This window comes from Carassius carassius, chromosome 11 (genome assembly GCF_963082965.1).
Source record: "Carassius carassius chromosome 11, fCarCar2.1, whole genome shotgun sequence".
Taxonomy (NCBI): Eukaryota; Metazoa; Chordata; class Actinopteri; order Cypriniformes; family Cyprinidae; genus Carassius; species Carassius carassius.
Window position 1 is genome coordinate 19,679,449 of NC_081765.1, and position 23,783 is coordinate 19,703,231.

At 36.5% G+C, this 23,783-nt stretch overlaps 1 protein-coding gene and 1 long non-coding RNA gene across 5 annotated transcripts in view; one reads left to right on the forward strand and one right to left on the reverse strand.

Annotated features, from left to right (window-relative positions):
• The window catches only part of LOC132152968 (uncharacterized), a 47,081-nt gene that overhangs the window by 1,388 nt on the left and 21,910 nt on the right, over window positions 1–23,783 (forward strand). The gene's annotated exons all lie outside the window — the stretch shown is intronic.
• Window positions 1,100–12,298, reverse strand: LOC132152965 (cyclic AMP-responsive element-binding protein 1-like). Of its 4 annotated transcripts, none has more exons than XM_059562010.1 (9): window positions 12,140–12,290; window positions 9,768–9,847; window positions 8,381–8,493; window positions 8,091–8,237; window positions 7,346–7,446; window positions 7,138–7,277; window positions 6,776–6,958; window positions 4,369–4,522; window positions 1,100–2,442 (listed from the first exon to the last, which is right to left on the reverse strand). In XM_059562010.1, the coding sequence occupies exons 3-9, from the start codon at window positions 8,483–8,485 to the stop codon at window positions 2,298–2,300; spliced, it is 975 nt and encodes a 324-aa protein (XP_059417993.1). In that variant the 5' UTR covers window positions 8,486–8,493; window positions 9,768–9,847; window positions 12,140–12,290; the 3' UTR covers window positions 1,100–2,297. The 4 variants fall into 4 exon arrangements, with proteins under 4 accessions (XP_059417993.1, XP_059417991.1, XP_059417992.1 ...); XM_059562008.1 differs by having other exon boundaries at window positions 8,381–8,496; XM_059562009.1 differs by lacking the exon at window positions 9,768–9,847 and having other exon boundaries at window positions 8,381–8,496; window positions 12,140–12,298.

Genomic DNA, 23,783 nt, shown 5'->3' on the forward strand with positions numbered 1-23,783 from the left:
CTCCAATAACCTTTTGTTTACAGCTTTGAAAAAAATCATGTTTTACATGCACATGAAGTTGTACTTTGCATTGCACTGCATCTCTACCCACAACACCCGTTGTACAGTATTAGTATTTTATTAAAGATTTACATTTGTGTACAAAAGAGAGGTGGGGAGAACAACAAGTATACACAATTGTATTGTATTTTATCGGTAATTGAGTGCAAAGCATCTAAAAATGTAAGCCAAGTCACAGAGTGTATATACAATACACTTCTAAACACTATAAAATCCTACTAGTGCTGTACATCGTGTCCAAAAGGTTAAAGCTATCATACAAAAAGTGCACGATGTGTTTGTCCAAAATAAATGAGATCAAACATTGCTTCAGACTGATTGTTTTTTTTTGTATGCATGGAGACAAACACACATAGTAGCATATTTCAGAGTTCACTTTGGCCAGCATGATAATAGGTCAATCTTATTGCATATGGGGTACATACAAGTGGAAAAAGTTACTACCAGTTCAGAAAATGAATAAAGATTCAATCACTAAAAACAGACAGAATTTGCATTTCTCTGAAAGCTGAGGTCAGTCTGTCCTCCGATGTACCAATTTAGAGTCTTGTGTCAGAACATAATTGGTTTTGTGAGGGGAAATCAGGTTGCATAAGCAGTTAGACTGCAGATCTGGACCACAAGCGCCTGCTGTGGAGAGATTGCTTCCCCAATTTGTCACACCTGAATGCATGAATGACACGTCAGGTTTGACGGTTTGAAGTTTAGGAGTAGCAGCAGATGATGCACTTGCTAACAGATGACACGGGTACATTTCCGTACAGACTGGATTTGTTGATGGGCATTTTTAATTCATAGTCTGTTAACATCTCATTTAAAACGTTCTGTCCTCGATGCAATCAATTTAACTGACAGATTAATTATTATATTTTTTTAAATTATTCATCAAAAACTTTAAAAGCCTTAAACATTTTGAGTCAACAGAAGCAACTTTGTAAACAAAATACAACTTGTGTTGTTGAAGGCAAACTGTAATAAGTTTCCAGCTGTCCAGTTGTTTCTTGAAAGCAACTCAATGTGGACAAAGGAAAAATGAAACCAAGAGTAATCTTAATATATATTTGAAATAGCTGCCAAAAATGCATATGCAATAATAGATAACATGTACTCTTTACTTATGTTATCACATGATCAAATACAAAGACACTGCGTCCCAGTTGTTAGTGTTGAAATGAAAAACTGACCATATAACGATATCAAAGCTAATGCAATATTTATAAAACATGCTTTAGTTTATAATGCCAGCGACAGAATGTATTGGACTGTATTTCATCCAATTATAGCTCTATGATATAGAAGCATAACACACAAGTGATCTGCTGAATATGATCAACATAAATGGGAAGAAATGTTTCAACCTGGAAAATATACCAAATTCCTGACATTGCAATGTGAGTTTTGGTGTATAAGTGACCAAATGTCTGAAATAAAATGACCATTTTATATTGAGTATGTGCAACTGTTCCTACTGCAATGACAGTATTTTATGAAATTTAAATGATTTTGGTAAAAAAAAATTCGCCATCCTAAATGAGCAAAATGTCAAAATCGAAATATACATGGGCTATAATCTTGTTCTGTATATGATACACAATATATCTGTTTATAAATGGCATAGATTCTGTAAATCAATATTCATAATGTTATATAGTTTGTTCATATTTAAAGGTAAAAATGTCAACTTAAAACACAAGAGCACTAAACACAAATAAAAGTAAGTCAGACACGTTAAACCTTTAGAATCTCAAGAGGGAATGATGCCAACTCCAAGACAAAATCTTTCTCGATGCCTACATGCTATTGAAATCTGTCAAATTATTATTATTATTGTACATTATTTGTATCTTTTTTTAAAGTTCGGGACAAATTATACACCAACACAGGAAAAAAGGTAAACGTTTTCCCACAAATCCCTCTTTTGAGTTTCCGTTTGAGTCCAGGAGTAAAGATGCCTGAGAAAGTACTTGTGTGTTTACGTCCACAATAAAGTTCTCAGCATTTTTTTTGTTGTTGCTTGTTTTTGTCTTTAAATGCATGATCCAATATTTCTAGAGGAGATTGGTGTTGACCAGGGGGCTTCTGTTCAGATCCCCCATGTGCTTGTGTGTTCATACAGGCAGTCTGTAGCAATTTAAAATAAGAAAACATTTAAAAAACATGCGTCTGTGTCTGGCTGACTTGCCCTTTAGTCTCTGTACACGGAAGTCTGCTAGAATGAAGGGAGAACGGGTGGTACATCACTCTGATTTGTGACAGTACAGGTCTTTGAGTGCTTTGAGTTCCTCGATGAGAGTTTTGTTCTGGTTCTCCAAAACGGCCACACGGTTCTCCAGACACTTGACATATTCCTTTTTCTTTCGACGGCACTCGCGAGCAGCCTCTCTGGAGGAGGAAAGAGATTTGAGATCTACTTGAGCAGAGCAGATGTTTTCATGAATCTTTTGGGTCCAAAATAGGGCTGTCCAAAAGTAGTCAAATACCAGTGAAACTTCACAATTAGCTGGTGCAGCAAAAATCTTAATTTAAAGATCAATATTATACTGCACATGCCTTTTGTTTAAAGATAAATGTTATATATATTAACCAACTAATTGACACTACACAATCACATGTATCCTTCAGGTATAGTCTCCTTTTTTGTCCATGTTTCGTTAATTATATTTTTTGATAAATATTATCAACATATTTTAAGCTGCACTTACTACAGATTCAGTATTTTGACAATGAGAATTTTTTATTATTTTTTTGTCTTTGTTTTGTTCCCTTGTTAACATGAGACTGGCTATATTTACATCGTCTCACATGCATCTGTCAAACAGCTCTTGAGAATTTATTTATTGAGTATTTTTTAAATTAGTCAGAAATCTGTACTGCTTTTAAAGGATTTGTTCACTTCCAGAACAAACATTTCCTGATAATTTTCTCACCCCCATGTTACCCAAGATGGTAATATATTTCTTTCTTTAGTCACAAAGAAATTTAAGGTTTTTGAGCAAAACATTCCAGGATTTTTCTCTATATAATGGACTTCAGTGGGAACCAATGGGCTGAAAGTCCAAATTGTAGTTTCAATGCAGCTTCAAAGGGCTCTACATGATCCCAGCTGAGGAATAAGGGTCTTAGGGTCTTATCTAGCCAAACCATGTCATTTTTTGAAAAAAAATAAATAAAAAAAAAATAAAAAAAACCTTTATATACTTTTTAACCACAAATGCTTGTCTTGCTTTAGCTTTGCTTGCACATGAGCATCTTAACATATTATGGAATCCTGTTGAAAAGGTCAAGTGCAGTTAGCTCTTAATTTGTGCACTCTGGTTCAAAAAGGCAGGGCGAAAAACTCCATCTCATTTTCTCCTCCAACTTCAAAATCTTCCGACACTCACATTCGCTTTGTAAACACTGGGGCGGTGTTTCCTCCTACATCACGCATAACCTTGCAACATGATTACGTAATGAGTGAGGTCAAGCTAGTCCAAGATGAGCATTTGTGGTTAAAGTATAAAATGTTAATTTTATTTCGGAAATTATTGATTGTTTCACTAGATAAGACGCTTATTTCTCTGCTGGGATCGTGTAGAGCCCTTTGAAGCTGCACTGAAACTGCAGTTTGGACTTGCAGCCACCACTGAGGCTCATTATTTGGAGAATGAATTTGGAATGTTTTCCTCAAAAACCTTCATTTCTTTGCGACTGAAGACAGAAATACATGAACATCTCAAATGAGTTGGGGTTGAATAAATTATCATAATTTTTATTCTGGAAGTGAACTAATCTGTACTCGCTGTTTCTACAAAATATATTAACCAGCACAACAGTTTTCAACATTGATAATAATAGGAAATGCTTCTTGATCAGCAAATTAGAATGATATCTGAAGGATCACTGAAGACTGGAGTAACAACTGTTGAAAATTCAGCTATCCCATCACAGGAATAAATGACATTTTAAAAAGTGTTATTGTTGGTGCCGATAGCCTCGTGGCCAGCGTGCTGACATATAGTGCTGTTGCGTGTCTGGCGTTCAGAGTTCAAGTCCCGGCTTGTGGACCTTTCCCGATCCTGCCCCCACCCCCTCTCTCTCCCACTTTGCTTCCTGTCAACAATACTGTCCTATCCTAATGAAAGGCAAAATTGTCATGTGTTTTTTAATAATAAATGAATAAATTAATGAAATAAATTAAACCTTCATTTGGCATAAGACACTTTATTCAAAAATCTTAACAACCCCAAACGGTAATGTACATATTTGAGTATTAACAGGCTGACTTTAAGTTGTTTGCTTTTAACAAAAAGTTGATTTAGTTTTTACCTGTTCTTCATGAGGCGGACCTCCCTCTTGCGCGTGGCCTCTTCAGGAACTCCCTGACTTGGCAGAGCCGGAGAGGATGCCATCACCACACCTGGAGCAATAGTGCTGGTTTGGGCAGTACGAATTTGATAGGTCTGAACATCCCCAGAAGCAGCTTAAGGGCAGACAAAAAACAACCAACAAACAGTGAATGAAAAGTTTTGAATTAAAGCATAGAATACAGATGGATACATTCAACTTTCAATAGGCCAGATACTAAGGCAAACTGTTTAAACAATATCAAAATTGATACTATTTACTTACTTAAGCAATGTTTGTATCCTTAAAACCCTTGAACAGTTAATTGTTTCTCATTGGGACGTAAGCTATTTTCAACATCTACAGGGGTTAATTTGTGATTTATTGCCATCTGATTCCAGAACATCTGTGTTTTTCTCCCACCATCCGTGTAAAAATTCCCTGGCCAAATGACTTATTTATTTTTTGACAAAAAGGAAGGTTGTGTGGTAATTTAACTGCCGTTTGAAACCACCAAGATTCCCTTTTAAAACTGGCAAATACTGTACGCTAACTGTTGTGCTTTGCTGTAACTTGCATTTATATTTATTACCGAAACTGCGGGAAAGTATTTAAAAAAAGATTTAAAAAATATTTTTCATAACTGCTCCACCACAGTGACTGAGAGCTGTTTAGAACCAAAAAGAAGAAAGAGAAGAAATACAAGTTTAAAATGTGTATTATATACAGTTGTATTTAGGGCTGTAGCTATCGAATATTTTAGTAATCGAGTATTCTACCAAAAATTCCATCGATTAATCGAGTAATCGGATAAAATGTGTTTTTGCTTAATTAAAGTGCAATATTAATTATGCAAGAGAAAATAAGATTAGATCTTAAAATTAACAAAAAACAAAGTTTCCTTTTTTAGAATTTTTATTTTTTAAATGCATAGAATGCAATGCATACATCAAAAATAAACATTTAATTAGTACCCATTGTTTCTCTGTCTGTACTTGTACTGTGAACTATGACAATAAAGTTGACAGATGAATTAGCCTAAGTGCATTTAAGTGCCATTCAGTTGGGGTTTTAAATAAAGCATTTTCTGAGATGCACATTAAACATTAAACACATAAAACATTAATTTAATTTATCTTTTAATTATTGAATATTAACTTAACTCTTTGGTAAACAAAAGGGATTTACTATTAAAAATAAAACATGGAAGAAATGTTGTGTGATTAAACCGGACTTTTATTTTGACAGGTTGACGTACCTTTACAGTTCTGTGTATGTGATGTGACAACGGTCAAATGCTCATGAAGTGACTGTCAGAGCAGATCTGGAGATGTTGTTCATGTGTTTACGTCCTTATTTAGTGAGACAGCAGACGCTGAAATCACCGGAGCGTCACACGCGCTTCAGTGTGTGTGATAAAGGAAGTCGCGCTTCTGCTCCATTCATTAACAGAGACACGCAGAACATGCAGGATTTATATTTAAATAGACTGTTCCGGCTTAATATTACAGATATTAGTCCATATCGTGATTTGATGTAAGTGCAATGACCTGTTTTTGATTCATTCATTCAAAATTTGGCAAATTCCGCATTAAACTGTAAATTCCGTTTTTATGACTGGATTCCGTGATTCCCTCCGCGTTTTCTACATCGCGGAAATCATAGGGCCCTAGTTGTGGTATGCCAGCTCTATCTTACAATGGACACACGCCACGACGTTCCCTTTACGTTTGCACGTGCCCTCAAATCAAAACACTGCTGACTCCTTGCAGTATGCGATATCAGACGCAGCGCTTGTGTCTCCTTCCGCTTTGTGGGTGACGCAAACGCATTGTGTCACATAAAAAAAATCTTTGCGAAAGAACCTGGCGTGAGATTTAAAATAATTAAAAGAGGCTACGAGGCAGAGGAATTTGCCTCAATCATTTTTTGTAATCGAGTTACTCGAGGAATCGTTTCAGCCCTAGTTATATTCATAAAAACATGACCCAAGCAGCTTTATGTTTACCTTATCTAAATAAGAGGTTACTTACATTCACTTTCTGCTAATTTCCACGTTTTTAATGAAATCCATCATTTTGAGAGATAAAATGAAAGCCAGAGATCCATTTCAGCTATAGCATGTCTATTTTCCTATTTTTAAACGGGAGATTTAAATAAACATAAATAAGATATTATTTTCTTATTATTCCAAGCATATGACATTTTCATTTTCAATCATGCGACTGGCCACGTGAGCAGTGTTCCAGGTTCATAGGATCACAAAACTCCTTCTCTCCACTGTGAATATATTGCAATCTGAATCGATGAGTTTTATTACTGAGGTGCCATGTACATTTATATTTACAGACGTTCACATGAAAAATCAGGGGAAAATAGTCCAGCTCACCTTGTACCACCACTTGATTGCTGGGCACCAATATTTGTTGACCGTCACTGGTCTGGGCGTACTGCAGGATGGTGGTCCCCGGCTGGGCTGCTGCTGCATTGGTCATGGTGAGAGTCTGCAATCCCTGCACTCCATCTGTACCATTATTCGCAAGCTGAATGGCTCCACCCTGTGTAATGGCGACTGAAGAAGAAACGGCAATCAAGAGGTTGTCATTGATTAGATGAGAAGCTTTGCACATGGAACTATGTTTAAGATCCAAATATGTTGGGAGTTGTGGTCTTATGGTGCTCCTGACATGCTGAGGATTATAAAGTGTGAGGTGCAGATTGAATCTCAAAATATCTCAATCATGTACTTACTGTACTGGCCGCTGCTGGTCTGATATATCGGGGTTGGCACAGTAACTGTAGTTATGGCAGGCGCAGTGTCCTCCTCGGATTTCTCCTCTTCAATTCTCGGAACTCCCGGAGGGTCTGATGATAGGTCATTCAGGATTTTCCTATAAATCACAGAAAGCTGTTGACTTGAAAATCTCCTTACAATAACCACTGAAGAACATTTACATACCTATATGAGGGGCGTCTAGAAAGAATCTCTCTTCGTTTTCGGGAGTCCGTCACACTGTCCACTGACTCCTGTGAGTCCTCACTCTCCGCTACTGTGGAAATCTGATCAACAGACAATTCTTACATTTTTAGACCTGCCTGCCTATATGGGACAAATATCACATAATTGCATGTTAAAATAATTGCTGGTAAAATCATTCTGGGCCCTTCACACCTCACTTTCAACTGTTTCTGTCTGGCTGGCGCTACAGAGCACTGAGCACCAAAACAGTCAGACATAGGAAAAGTCTCTTCCCTCATGAACAGTTAAATGTTATCCCCACTGTGCAATAAAATGAGCAATTCCCAACTATCTATACTTATATTTATTATACGTATGTTAGTGACTTAATATATCTTACATCTACCCACATTCCCTCGCAATAATTTGTCTATAGCACTGTACATACAAAATACCGGTTACTGTCTCTTGTCTATTGTTTTTACATATTTATTTCTACTCACTTATTTTTAATCTTCGCTATCTGTGTCTTGTCACTTGTCAACCTGTCTGTGCACTGGAAGCTTCCGTCACCAAGAAAAATTCCTTGTGTGTGTGTGTAAGCACACTTGGCAATAAAGCCTTTCTGATTCTGATTAAGAGAATCACATGAGGTGATCGGAATACATCAAGGACGAAATGGATCTTGTCACCTGACAATCAGTCATAAACATGTAGAGATGTTGGAAGTGTTCATTTGTCTTACCTGGACCGTCTGCACCTGTGGGGACTGAATGACTGAAGGTTGAGCAGCCTGAATCACTCCGTGTACCTGCACTGTCTGACCATTGGGCAGCTGCACCAGGGTGACTGTGGGCGCTGTGGCACTACCGTGTCCGGCAGCCATTGTTACCTATCCAACATCACACATACATTCAAACACAGTCATCCTGTCACTAATGTCAGACTCTTGATTGAAAGTTTAAGCTCTTCATGTTTCAAAATAAAACATTAAGACCTGAATTCATTTGATTAAACAATCGATTGTGTTCCCACCTGTGCAAGAGTGGCGATCTGGGCCTGTGTGATCTGTTGGTTCTCAGTTTCAGAGACTGCAGTGTCTGCACCCTGCTGGGCATCGGCTCCCGACTCCATGGTCATTGAGTTAGCTGCTAAGAAACAGGATGGAAATTACAACATACTGAGTTTACATTTTTGACACTGGTACAAAGAAACTATCTAGCCATTATTTTGAAGTAGACAAAAACTATCTAGATATATTTCATGTTTTAATCATCATACATGCCGACATCATGTCATCCCATTGTAAAATTTAATTTAGTGTTCCATTTATATATTGCATATTGACAGAATAAAACCAAAGAATACACAGCATGTCAAAAACCACATTATCATTTGATGAAAACGTCATCAAAGGCATCACTTACAGAGCCCCACACATGACACGCTGGAAAAAATACAAGGCTAAATCATGTGCACGATTTATTAATTCGTTCCCTCAATGTACTAAAACGTGCACACGATTACTATAGCATTCCCTCGGTTTACTATTGCGTTCACTTGATTTATAAATTGTGCACACGATTTACTAATTCGTTCCCTCGATTTAGCAAATTGAGCGAACGCAATAGTATATCGAGGGAACGCAATAGTAATCGTGTGCACGTTTTAGTAAATTGAGGGAACAAATTAGTAAATCGTGCGCACAATTTATTATTTTTTTCTTGCATGTCATGTGCGGGGCTCCGTACTTACTCACTCTAAACCTGTATGAGTTTCTTTCTTAAGCTGAGCACACACACACACAAAAATAATGTTAGTAACCAAACAGTTGTTTGTAGCCTTTCACTTCCACTGTGTTTTTCCCCTATATGGAAGTCAATGGCTGCCAGCAACTGTTTGGTTACTCACATTCTTCAAAAATATATTTTTCTGTGTTGAACAGAAGAAAGAAACTCATACAGGTTTGGGACAACACGAGAGTGAGTAAATGACAAAATCCTAAAAACACTTTATTATATGATCTTAAAGTCAGTATGGACCAGAAATTACAACTAACTATTCTTCTTGTATGCTAGTGAAAATCTTGATTTTGCCCGTTGGAATCGATTCGATTGTAGTGATTTGGTAATTGCTGCAACTGTTTAATGTGAGCAACATCTTGCTGGAGAGGAGAGATTGGAGAGATAAGAATTTTTCAAATAATGATGAGAATAAATACATTTAAAATAATAAAGATAATATTGATGATGAAAATAATAATTTTAATAAATACCGCAATAATCCATACAAAAATAAGAAATGGGTGATTTGAATTACATAAATGATTAATATGTTACGCAAGCTAATTCCTCTTTATCAACACTACTTTCAGTCTCAACCTGAAACTTTGGATCTGGTATTGCAGATGAAGTGTGCATACCTCTAAGAGGGAAACCCAGACAAAATCTTCACACCGTCCACTGACTCTGGTAAGTCTTCACTCACTGCTACAGCACAAATCTGATCAGACAGACACAGAAAAGTCACTATATTAGGCAGGAACTTTGACAAGTATCATCAAAACATGACAAGTAATGTATGATTAGACAGAGCTCCTTTTTTCCTTGTGATTATGACTTCTATAAATGAATGTACATTAAGTTTAATGTAAGTGCTTCACGGCATCCTGGTACCATCACATTCATTGCATTCAAGCCAGTGGTATTGTAATGCTACTTGGTACTGTAGTATAGTTTAGCTGGTATTATTGTAACATGATTAAAATATGAAAACCCAAACAAAGTAGAAAAAAGGGCACAAATTTCCTGCACTCAAGATGAGCATAGTAATGAATAAATACAATGGACATTTGGTCTAAAAACTGAGACTGTAACATTGCATGTCCATTGACAAATGCTTCTTGGAAACTGCATCAAATATGACTTGTCTTCATTTAAAGTTAAGATGCGGAAACAAACTGCTAAATCCTTGCTGAACATGTTTACGCTCAGGGTTCCGTTAAATCTAACCTTTGTTGATTTAGCACAGAATACTGGCAGGTATCTCTCGAAACATACACCTTCATACGTCCCACTAAGAGATGCAATGCATTACAGTGCACAGCAGAAATGAATTAAAATCCCACTGTGAATTTAAAATCTTTGTAGGTTCTCATTAAATAAATACCAGTGAGTAACCCCAAGGTGCTCTGAAAAGCTTTATTTCTGCACTGGTCTACAATAACATCTTATATTAGAGTGTAAAATTACAAGTGCACTGCCCAGTGATAAAAAATAAGTACTGCAATAAAGGTGTCATCATATAGCATTTTATTTTTAAATTGAAAGTGCATCACAATATGCTGTGATTGCAGTCCTGACTTCCCTTGACTGATCAGCATTTGTAGACTTTGGAGTGTCTGACCTCTAGGCCTCTAATAGTTGGATTAATTTACCCCACATACAGATAGCAAGGCTATAGGTTTTTATGAATGAACCTGTGACCAGCTTCTTTCAGCATTACAAGAAAAAAAAAAGCCATTTTCAATTACCGGTACTAAAAGAAAAAATGATTTGCAAAAATAGTTAAATGGGTTTCCTGAACACTTCCTATTGGTCAAAACAACAGGCAGTAACCTAGAATGGTGAAATTATACTCATCTGCTTTATTAAAAAATCTAGATAAAATGAAACCTTAAACCATACTAAATATTTGTACCATAATGTTATAGTATGATAATTAAAATATCATATAATAATGATTTGTGATCATATTATATGAATATTAAATTAATATATAATGATAAAATGTCTAAAATAAATACATTAGAAATTATAACAATGTTTTATTACCCTTAGTGGCTGTTTTTAGTTGTGTGTGTGAAAAAAAAGGTCGACAGAGCACGTTGAAACAAAAATATGAGAAAGGTAGAGAGAACAAGCTCCAGCATGGCAGAGAGCCTGAACTGACAGTAATGTGATCTCATCTGTGGTGTGATTGGTCATGCATAGTTCTCCCTCTACTTTTTAAATCCTATTTTCTGCCAGACGGATTATTCTAGGAAACGTAGCTGTTGAGCATTTATAGATCTTTACATCTAAAACCATAAGCACGCATCCAAACGACAGCATATAGATATTACAAAATAATTATTTGCCTTTTTTTTGGCACTGTGGAACAGACATGATTAATGCCTTAAACTTTTTAATCAAATACTTTTTTAAATCTTGCATTTGATTAGGTTTGTGCAATCTAATATCCAAATATGTAATACAATACTGAATTTATTAGTCATGTGCAATGTACAGAAGGTAAATGTAAATGTATTTGCTTGAGGGTGCGCAATCACAGGCAGAACAGAATAGTATATAATGAAACATTAAAACCCAGTCCTACAGGATCAGTGTGTCTAATAAATCGCAGAGTGTATCAAAGGACATGAGAGAAGATTAAATTATTTCTGAATGATATAAGTATTATACCCTGCATCCACCCAGAAGCACACATTTTGTCTAGCCAGCGTGAGAAAGAAGCGAACAAGAAAGGGGAAAACCCACATATATGATCAGCACGGATGGTTTGAGAACACCAGAGATGTTATACATCCATATTTCCTTGCATTTTAAATTTTCAGCCATGCATTAAGTTTTCCCACCCTGGGTTTGTGTTGCTCTCCCGTTTGCCTCCCCTCCCTCTCTGCATGCAACAACTACAGCCGCCATGATCTCTTTGTTTCCAACGGGCCGACCCCAAACCAGATTTTTATGCTACTCGAGACGAGCCCTTTCCCTCCGGACACTTGTCTCCTCTTACCGATACAGACTCCCTCCGTCACTCTCGAGCCCTCGGAGCTCCACTTTTATTCAGGCCGACACGTAAGAGACCGCGTCAGGCTACACCTCCGTCGCGTCACCGAGAACAACAACACAGAGAACGAGACGAAAATCCGATCATCAACCCCACTGCACTGAGAGAGAGCTGCCGAACAGCGTGGCGGAAAGAGTCGAGTGGTGACGGATATAGACGAAGCGCTGCCGAAGCTTAACGAAATAGTGCGAATACGACATACTTGAGAAATACTGTTAAATGAACCTCGTCACATGTATCTAAAATGGAACATTGTTTAGCATACTTAGAAAAATATAAAATATAAAAAACAGTCTTCCAGTCTGTCTAAGCTGGTTCCAACTGGTTAACTGGTAGGTGTGACCACTTGAAAAGTGCCCTAAACCTGCCAGAAGACCAGTTTAGAACCAACAGCATCTAACCAACTAATGCTGGTTTTCAGCTGTTATTTAACTCATCAGAGATTTCATCAGAAAGCTTTAACAGTGTAGACTATCTGTAATCCATCATACAGGCCTATACGCAAAACACTGCAAAACGTCATGTTCATCAATTAATAATTAATTCAACATAAATTATCTAGACAGAAAAGACAAATCACCCCTATTATTTTCACTATGGCCAACTTTGGCTTTTCTAAATGAATATGCAGAGCTGGCAAACACACTCATTGTGGGAAAGGAATAACATGACAAGCAATTGTTTTTAATTATTTTAACAATATTCTTATTATATCTTAGAAATGTATCAACGTCAGGAAAATATTATTGGCATTTCTCTTCTACATTTAGGAGAACATGAAATACGGTGACTTCTGGAGCCCCTGTGCAGAACATGTTAATAACAACAACAAAAATAATATTCCTGATCATATAGTGAAACACTCACCATGAAATAAAATCTCCAAACTCCAAAACCAGAAAAAGCAATTATATTCAAATTGAATTCTGATGGTAGTCAATAAAGACCTGTATAAAGTCCATTGTTTTGTTGTATTGTTTTTATATGATGTTGATTCAATTTAATAGATTGCATTTTTGACCTAAATAGACAACTCAATGTTTTTATGAGATTGGAAAAATGAATGCTCTCATGAAGCTAAAAAAAGCATGCTCTCATAATGTTGAAAAATGGGAAATATTGCCCTTTAATAATAATAATAAAAAAGGTTCAATTCTAACGTGGCAGCTGCTCAAATAAAAGCTATCAATATAGACAATATACAATATGCTAGGCATGCAATATAGAAAAACTTTATATACACAATACACAGAGTATAGACAAACTAGATGTCAGACGGCAAGAAAAAAGTCATTTAGCCTTTTTGCCCATTTGCCAAACAAAATGAACCATTGATGTTGCTAGTCTGGATTCTTTCCACACAAGTTTGTAATGCTCATACTGTCCGTTTTGAGTTTCCTCAGGAAGTATCGGGCCTTATTCAACATAAGGAGGAGGAGTGGGCACTGGATACTTCCTGAAGTCTAAAATTACTTCTTGGGTTTTACTCAAATTAAGAGATAAATTGTTATTGCTTCACCACAGAACAATGTTTTGATGTGTTATCTCAATTTGTCAATGTATGACTTGAGAAGGGCTGCATTTCAAATTGTATTATTATTATAAAGTTAAATATAATAGAGAATATTTTAATATAATCTTTCATCTGTATATGTATAACAGTGTAAGTATTAACAAGTATTCATACACCGTCATTTTTGTTTACATAATTTATATTAAACTGCTTTAAATTACTTTTTTCCCCACATCAATCTACACTCCATTCACCATATTGACAAAGCAAAAACAGAATCGTCACAACTTAGTGAATGTATAAAGTTCAGGCTCTGGCTGGGCCACTCAAGGACGATCACATAGTTGTCTCTAAGGCACTCTTGCTGTGTTAAAGGTCATTGTCCAATGGAAGATGAACCTTCTGCCCAGTCTGAGATACTGAATGCTCTGGACTGGGATTTCATTAAGGCTATCTCAATATTTTGTTGCACTGAGCTTTTCTTCTACTCTGATGAGTCCACAGCATGAGGCTGCTCCCAGCACTTTTGGGATGGTAGTCTGCAGATGATGAGCAGAGCTGGATTCCTTCAAACATGATGCTTATAATTGAGGTTCATCAGACCAGAGAATATTGTTTTTTACAGTCTTAGGGTCCTTTTAGGTGCTTTTTTACAAATTCCAAGTGTGTTGTCATGTGTCTTAACTGAAGAGAGGATTGAGTTTGGCCACACCGACTGACCGACATAAAGCCCAGATTGGTGGAGTGTAGGAGTGATGTTTGTCCTTCTGTAGATTTCTCTTATTTCCATATATGATCATGCAGGTCAACTAGAGTGACCATAAGGTTCTTGGTCACCACACTGACCAACGCCCTTCTCCATCAGTTGCTCAGTTTGGCCAGGAGCCAGCTCTAGGAAGAGCCCTGGTTGTTTCAAACTTCTTCCATTAAGGGTATCAGAGACTACATGCTTCTGTGACTTTCAATGAAGCAGAATTTTTTTCAGAAATCTTGCCCAGATGTGTGGCTTGATGCAAACCTGTTTCTAAGCTCGACAGGCAGTTAATTTGACCTCAGGGCTTGATTTTTTCTCTGATTTGCATTATTGACTGTTAGACCTTTTATTAAGACGTGTGTCATTCCAAATCATATCCTTTCAATTGAATTTGCCAAAGGTTAACTTCACCCGAAGTGTAGTAACATCTACAAGCAAAATGAATGTTCCTGAGCTAAATTTCAACTGTGCCAGCTAAGTTTGCAAAGATGTTAAAAACCGCTGTTTTTTTAAATTAATACATTTTTTTTTTTTTTTTTTTTGCTTTAACATTATGGTGTATGGGGTGTATATTAATGTGGGAAAAAAAGTAATTTAAATCAGTTTAACATAAGGCAGCAACATAATAAATCGTGAAAAAAATGAAGGGGTATGAATACTTTTGCAAGGCACCGCATGCATTTAATAATAAAGAAATATTTATTTGGTTTATTTCACATAAAAGGAATGCAGAGAAAGACAATTAAATTTCTCTGTGAAATGTGCCAATTTTAAGAGGTTACATAAAGCCGCACACTTATTTTAACACATGGGGGCAGCAGTAAACCTTACCTGAGGGAAGACTCATCATTTTCTCTTCCATCTTCTACACTCTGTTGAAGCCTCTCCGAAGTCTTCCTAAAGGGGGCAGCAGTTACACAGTTTTTTTTACAGCATGCACTCAATAACCCCTCTCTCTGAATGGCTATGGGTTTGGGGTGTGTGAGTTTATTCGGATGGCAGCCCTTTTTATAATTCTCCAGATACCTGTTTGGTGTGCTTTATCTGTTTAATAGCGCTTTACTGCTACAAGCCATAAAACCCTCCTTTTATTGTGACGTGAAGCACATTGTTTGGGGAATTGACCGTCTTGTTAATGAACAACTATGAATTTGTGCTTGGTGGATGTCTTCAGGGAAAAAATGACAAATCTGTGCAATATGTGAAATTATCTTTAGAAAGCTGCGTAGGCTGACAGTAGACCTATAGAGTGATGATAAGGGGAAACTCTTGTGATATATAGCAAAATCAATAAAAGAATTTGCTCCATTATCACAAAACGCCTGCACGTTAAAATTGCCCACATTGTGCATGCCGCTCGGCCCCTATGATACAGAGGCAATGGCAGCTGTTATTGAAAACATAAATGTAGAAGAAAGCATCTTTTGTAAAGCAATTTTCAGTTTCTAATGAAAGTGCATGTTGTATGTAGTCTGTTTTTTTTTCTTCAGTTTTTGTATAACCGTTCCAATGTGGTTGACCTTGAAAAAGAACTACATTCAGAGTTGGCCATAGAGACTCTCTCCTCCCCTCCTCCTCCTCCTCTTCTTCACCCTCTCCTCCCTCCTCCACCTTCTTCTCTCCTTTGAGCTCCTGCTGCGCATCATCCCTCGAGTGAACGCACACTCTCGCTCAGTCTCTTGTCTGAGTCTGGCACGGTTGTTTCTCTTCTCAGCTTAATTCTCAGGACCCATTAGGATGAGCAGGACTTGAGATTGGGGGAACTGTTCCATTGATGCTGCAGCAAGGGTGCTCAAGGTAAAAAAAAAAAAAAAAAAAAAAAAAAAAAAAACAAAAGGGCGAGAATGAAGAAAAAAAATACATGATACATTAAAGCCTTTTCAATGCTGCAAACCCTGCACATCACTAAAAGGAAATTCATCAAACGTCGTCAGAGGAAGCAAAGAAGCCACTGGCTAGTTGTGCTGCATTTGTGATGTGTGCCAAAACAGGGCTAGAAACACAGATACTCGGTCTGTGATTTGTAAAGTTGTATTAATGAAAAGTTAACAAATTTAATCTGTGATCATATTTGCATCTTATCGAAAATTCTCTTTAATATCATTATTCAAAAAGAATCAGAAAAAAATGCGAATGTGTTTAGTACTTAATGGCCTATAGTTAGAATTGCAGATTGGGTTTTATTCACTGATTTATATTCAGCTAATTATGCAACCCAAACAATTCGAGGAAACAAGACAGAGCTCTCCCAGGGCGAGCAGCAACCCACACTGCATGGTGATCTGACACAGACTTGAAGGTAATGACTGCTCTGAGTCAGTGTCAGAAATGAACTTTTCTGTTAAGGGGTGTTATGTTCCTTTCAGAGGCTTTTTATACACTCTTAAAAATAAAGAATCTGTGGTTCCATTAAGAAACTTGAACATCCACAGAATTTTCCTATTGCACAAAAGGTTCTTTAGTGCAGATGGTTATTAGATTATTAAAATGTTCTTCACACTAAAAAAAAAAAAAAAAAAAAATATATATATATATATATTTAGGGCCATTGGGGAACCAAAAATGGTTCTTCTAATCTATGGCATAGCTGTGTAAACCTCCTTTTGCAACCTATTATACACATTTAAATATGAAACTCGTGAACATATATTGTTGCAAATGTATCAATAAATTAATTTAATGAAGAGTGTCAAAATTGTTTGCTAGGCTGTTTGATAATGTACTATAGATGGTTCCTGTCACTTTCTGTGGCATTTATTTAATTTCTGACCCTGCTCGGTATACAGAAATGAGCTTTAGAAATTAGATTTTTTTTCCATGCGCACACGGTAGAATCACACACGCACACAAAAAAACCTTTATTTAATTAATAATTAAAAAGATGTTATGTTAATGTAATGCATCATACGTTTCTTCAATCTATCATTTTAAACAAGGAAAAGTTTGTTTCTATCAATAAGCGATGGACTTTTTCTTTCATCCAGTGGGTATGCACCCCAGTTCTGAGTCATGTCTTTTTCATTCTCTCTTGTTTGTGTCTGCAGTTTTGATAGTGGTAGACTTAAAGAAAGTAAGAGCCACAATTTTCATTTATGCGTGGGCTCAAAGGCTGCCTCAGTGTAGCTGTCAGTGAAGTTGCACTCACTTTTTATATTGTGCTGTTCCTTCTAATAGGCACTAGAACTGCAGTGGTGACAACAGTAAATAGAGTAGATAGAGATTTTGTATACCCGGAGGAAATTTCATTGGCCTTTCTGTTGTTTAAAACACTAAGTTGGTAATGCAAGCCAAGTTACCGCTTACAGCCCCCACAGAAACATCAACTTGAATATGTAATATGTAAATTCTTATCAAGTTACTAGACAAAAATATGTATAACAAAATGTAGGAAGTACTGGATGAAGCTCTGGATAGCTTTATGCAGAGTTTGCTGCTTCCTTTTTTTTTAACTCTATGCCTCAGGAACCATTCAGAGGTGGAATATGTAAACAAAGTTTGTTTTTTTAATAAGTAAGCCATAGAAAAACTGGTGGTTTGAGATCTTTGACATCTCAGGACGATGTTTCCTTGAACAGTTTGACCTCTTCTGATCTTAATATCTCTGGTAAGGTGGAGCGCACGCGCGTGTGTGTGTGTGTATGGTTGTTTGAGTAATAACCGTCTGTGCTCAGGAGCGAAGGAGGATGGCGCAGTCGTAAACAATGAAACATGAGCAGCGAGGTCTGCGTTTCTATTTTTACTGCTGCACAGGAGGGAGCAGCATGGAAATGCAATCGCTACATAATGCATGGCCCCTGTGGAGCGACACTGGGGTGTTACACAACCAGGTGCTCTCTCTAGACCTGAGCATCACACTGTGCTGACCGAACCCTTACTTTAGACCCGGTTTACATCTAATGGGAGGTGTGAAGTGCAAGCTTCGCTGGATATTAATTCAAAGCTAGTACAAACCTCAGTAGATATTTGCTTTAAGTGGACTAAGTTGTTAGAATTCAAAGCAGTAGGCTATGCTCTTTGAGGGCCGTAAAAGTCTGCACTGTATGCACTGCACTTGGAGTGAACACCGAGCCACCGACTTGAGGCAGATACAGACACATGCTCCATTAATATTCACAGTGCAAATGCAGCAGCAATGCTCTTTTAGCTTTATTCGGTTTTATTCAAAGCTGTTCAAATCATGACAGTCATTCTGTCAAGTTATTTGCCAGTCTATGGATAGACTACTCAGAAAGGGGCTAGAAACACAAGGATAGTGAAACTCAAGATCTGAATACAGTCTGTTAAGGTGGAATAGCCCATGTATAAAAAAAGGACCAAGGAGCGTATCAATGGGTAACACACTGGTAATTTTGACATACTGACTTGTAGTAAATTAACTCTCTTAAAACACTTTTTACAATAGCCTAATTTATTTAATTTGCCTTTTATAACAATGTCCAAAAGTGTAGTCTACATAAGCATCAGAGGGGAATTATGTCTTTTTTTTTCCTGAAAGCCATCAATATTTCCTCAGATTTGTATCGCTAAGGCTAATTCCATATCCTTCATGTTAAGTAAATATGAAGATCAATGGAAACAGGATATATGGAAGAAGCCAAAATTAAGAAATTATGTTCAGTTTAAGAATGTTTATGTTACAGAACCTTATATTTTTCTTAATCTAAAGAGAAGGCAGAGGTCCCTCTGTGCTCAATTGAGAACTAGTACCTTACCTCTGGCAGTGGAAGTGGGTCGATTTAAAGGCACACCAGAACATTTACGTTTGTGTGAATTCTGTGATCTCCAATTTGTGGAAGATGAATTTCATTTTGTTTTTTATTGTCCTTTATATTGTGACTTAAGGAACTCTCTTTTTGAATCAATTCAGTTAAAAAATCCTGATATATTTTGGAAATATGAAGGGGAGATTTTGTGCTGGCTGTTTGAAAATTATGTTTTTGCTTTGGCCAAATTTATAGAAAAGGCCTGGTATTTGTGGCAAAGTATTTTGTATCCCATATGACAAGCCATCTCTATTTGTATGTGTACTTATTTTTATTGGTTTAGTTGGGTTCTGTGTTACGTCACGTGGCTATCTGGAGATAATTGTTAAATTATTACTGTAGTGTCTCATAAGCCCATGGGGCCTTGGTGTTTGACACTTAAATAAACAAATCAATCAATCAAAAAACCTACATACACACAATTATGTGATATTTTCTCACATTTTGGACAATTTGCCTACAGTTATACATACATATATAAGTATGCATAAAAGATTCTTTGTTTTTCCCCCACACACATCACATTTCATTTGAAGCTCTTCAGTGACATTGTTGTATCCTTATTAAGTACACTAAACAACTTTTTTGGACAAAGTCATTTGTATGGTGGGAATGATGCCATAGCTGTTGGACAATCTTTATATCATAATTGATATCAAACAACTCAAACATTTTTAACACAGTAAATATTTTAGTTTATGATTATTTAGGTTATTTAGATAATAGTTTTACACAAGTAGCTTAATCATTTATATTATGTTAAAGTCATAGTGGGGCTAGGACAATAAAATAAAAAATTATGATCGCTATATTTATGTTGAGTTATTGAGTAAGAATTGTTCAATGAGCCTATAAATAATGATGTTGCACATACCAGAAGTTGTTTTGCATAAGGTAATCAGGTGGTGTTTGAAAACGGTCTAGAAAGGTAATAAAACATCATCAAAGTAGTACATGTGACATCAGAGGGTCAGTTAGAATTTGTTAAAGCATCAAAAATACATTTTGGTCCAAAAATAACAAAAATTATGACTTTATTCAGCATTGTCTTCTCTTCCGAGTCTGTTGTGAGTGCGTTCACAACACTGCTGATGTGTTTTCTGGTGCGCTCAATAACAAAGATAATGACAGTATACCGTACATACATTTTCAATGGAGGGACTGAGAGCTCTCGGACTAAATCTAAAATATCTTAAACTGTGTTCCGAAGATGAATGGAGGTCTTACGGGTTTGGAACGACACGAGGGTGAGTTATTAATGACATCATTTTAATATTTGGGTGAACTAACCCTTTAAGTTATTTCCCTAAGTCATGTGTGAATCAGTGGGGGGACTACAGAATTGGGCGTTGATATATTTCTGTGGAGGCAGTGTTTAACCTATCTATAATGGTGTAGGCACATTCCAGGATCTAGTGTTCGCTGGGCCTGGTGTCAATAAAAGCTTTTATTTCAGTAACAAGAACGTTTTCAGTTCTTAAGCTTACAGGATATTCCTTTAGTATGATGATCTCTTATTTATCAAAAGCTCAAGTAAAAGTAAATTTTTCAAAACATGACCCCTTTAAAGTAAGTTAGTAAACCGCAACCGCATTCTGCAGCGAAAGTGTCTCCCTTCAGGTGCATTTGAGAACACACTGTGTTGTTCGTATGTTTAGGTGTCACCACAAAATTTATGGCATAAATGTGCATTTGGTGTCTGTCAAGTCGTATTAGTGGTAGAAAATATGTGTATTGAGCTGATAAGGGATATAAAACCTTTTTTGCATTAGTTTAAAATGAGATTTCCTCAATGTTTCTGAAGAGATAACGTCATCATAACAGAAGCTAATGGTTTTTATTAGAAGCTAATAACAGAGCATGGTGCAAGCAACGACAAGGTTGATAAGTGATACAAAGAGATACGGTGTAAATGTGTAACTTTAAAGCAATGTAAGTCACTTTTGATAAAAAAGCAACTTCCAAATGCATAAATGTAATAAATGTAAATTACAGAGAAAGTAGTTGCCGTGGTTACATGTCCATCAGTAGAATTGATCTGGGTTATCTGTCCACATGGTCCATACAGACAGCATTCATTTTACTGCTGTGTATTTCCCTGAGAGAATGCAGAGGAATGTTTAGTATGCGTTTATGTACACAACATTTTTTTCCCCCCAACAACTAATTAGAAATAAATTAATAAAGTTAAATAAGACTGGAAATTCAGCAGAAAGATGTTCTGTGAAATCAGTATTTGTAGGTTTGAAGCATATTTTTAAGGATGATTTTCTTTCTAACAATAGCCAGACTGGCTATTTCTCATTTTCCCTCTAGAAATGAACAAGTAACTATGGTAACCTCCATAGTTTCTTCCCATGATAAATGTGTTGTTGATTTTTATTCTTGGTCTTCATTACCTACTGTAGGGTTTCATGGTTGAGTTTAGCTTTGCACACATGTTTTTGTTAGTATGTAGAAATTTGGCATCTATATTCTTTTACTTTGAATGTGCATGGTTTGTAATTTCATTGATTTGATCATTGGTAGTGTGTTAATAAACAGCAGGACTTTAATTAGGCAAGTTATAGTGAGTCTATATGGGCATTAATGTCAAGTGAACACCCATAGAATCCTATTCCCATCTGAAGGTTCTGTTTGTTCTGGTAATGGTTAAGATCACGAGTCGACTTGGTGAAAGCAGGTCCTAGATCAGCATATTAAGGGCATTTAGATAGGAGGTCATCTGGATCATAAGCTTGACATGAATAATGTATTGAGTTGTGCTACTGAATGTGATTTAAAAACTTGCAGTAACTCATGACTCATAAAAATAAGAAAGAAATTGCTGTATTCATGTAAATCTTAATGTCCAGTATATTCATGCTTATTTGGACATGACTGGGGACCATTGAATGTTTGTCTGTATGTGAATTCATTTCAGCATTCTGTGAGTGTGACCTTGTAACAGATCAGTGACAGTCATTCATGTCATGAACACTTAGCCCCAAAGGGATTTGAATGATACATTTTGCTATATTCTCTCAGCAGCACTTGCTGAAAATCCCTCTGACTACAGCCGTATTCTTTAGCTAGGCTGACAGAAATGTCAAATGTTCTTCTGAACGCACCACCCGGGTAGAGCTCATTAAAACCTAATGTATTTATAAACCGCGTACCTTCCGTGTGCTGTTAAAAAAAGATACTAAATATGCACAGGTCTCAACGACAACATAGGGCTCCAGACAAAAACTGGCAAAGGAGCATTGACTTACGCCAACTTACTTATTTAGTTGACACATTATAGAATCATTCGACAAATTGTTCAGAGGTGCTTCAGTTTATTGTATACACTACAGCAACAGTTCTAGTTCATTTTGAATTGTACATAAGCAGAAGATGAAGTGTGGTTCATTAAAGGAGTGGCTTGTTAATGCATTTATGGCTCTGAACCATTTACTGAGTGAGTCTGATTCAAACTAAAACAGGAGCTCGAGTCAGTCAGAAAGATTCACATAAGCCTCATTTAAAAGAATCAGTTCATAAGAGTATTACATGATTCATTCACAGTTGCTCATGCTGAGTTTGTTATAGAGTGGAAAAGTTCCAAAGTAAAAATCCTGTTAATGTCTTGTGACACAAAAAGCTACATGTTCGAAACAAATCCATCCATAAGACATTTTTAACTTCAAATGGTTGCTTCCTCTATCCATAATCTAGTTCTCTCCAGCGGAACAGTCATCTTATTTGAATCAGAAGAGAAATGCAGCTCTTCACTTCACAAGACTGGATTCATGTGGATTATTGTGACGTTTTTATTGGCTCTCATTCTGACGGCACCCATTCACTGTAGAGGATCTAATGGTGAGCAAGTGATGTAATGCTACACTTCTCCAAATTTGTCGCAATGAAGAAACAAACTCATCTAAATCTTGGATGGCCTGAGGATGAGTAAAATTTCAGCAAATTAAATTTTTGGCTGAACTACTCAGTATTTAGTCTTGTACCCTTGTCTTTTTGTCCAATATTTTTATTCATTTATTTATTTTTTCTCCAAATCAAAGTTTGTAATGTTGGTTGATGGCTTATAACTCTATTGCATACAAATAAGACTGGCGCACACATTGAGAAAGTAATATCTGAATGTAGGGACGAACACAAAGCTTTCCCAACTGACTAGATTTTCCAACCCGAATTCCAGAAAAGTTGGGACGTTTTTTAAATTTGAATAAAATGAAAACTAAAAGACTTTCAAATCACATGAGCCAATATTTTATTCACAATAGAACATAGATAACATAGCAAATGTTTAAACTGAGAAAGTTTACAATTTTATGCACAAAATGAGCTCATTTCAATTTTGATTTCGGCTACAGGTCTCAAAATAGTTGGGACGGGCATGTTTACCATGGTGTAGCATCTCCTTTTCTTTTCAAAACAGTTTGAAGACGTCTGGGCATTGAGGCTATGAGTTGCTGGAGTTTTGCTGTTGGAATTTGGTCCCATTCTTGCCTTATATAGATTTCCAGCTGCTGAAGAGTTCGTGGTCGTCTTCGACGTATTTTTCGTTTAATGATGCGC

Excerpts from the sequence above, each read along its gene's own strand:
- LOC132152965 (XM_059562009.1), bottom strand. The coding sequence starts at position 8,485 with ATGACCATGGAGTCGGGAGCCGATGCCCAGCAGGGTGCAGACACTGCA. Across the intron at positions 6,959-7,137 it reads GACCAGCAGCGGCCAGTACA|TCGCCATTACACAGGGTGGA; the intron begins GTAAGTACATGA and ends TTTCTTCTTCAG. Across the intron at positions 2,443-4,368 it reads GTCCGCCTCATGAAGAACAG|AGAGGCTGCTCGCGAGTGCC; the intron begins GTAAAAACTAAA and ends TTCCTCCTCCAG.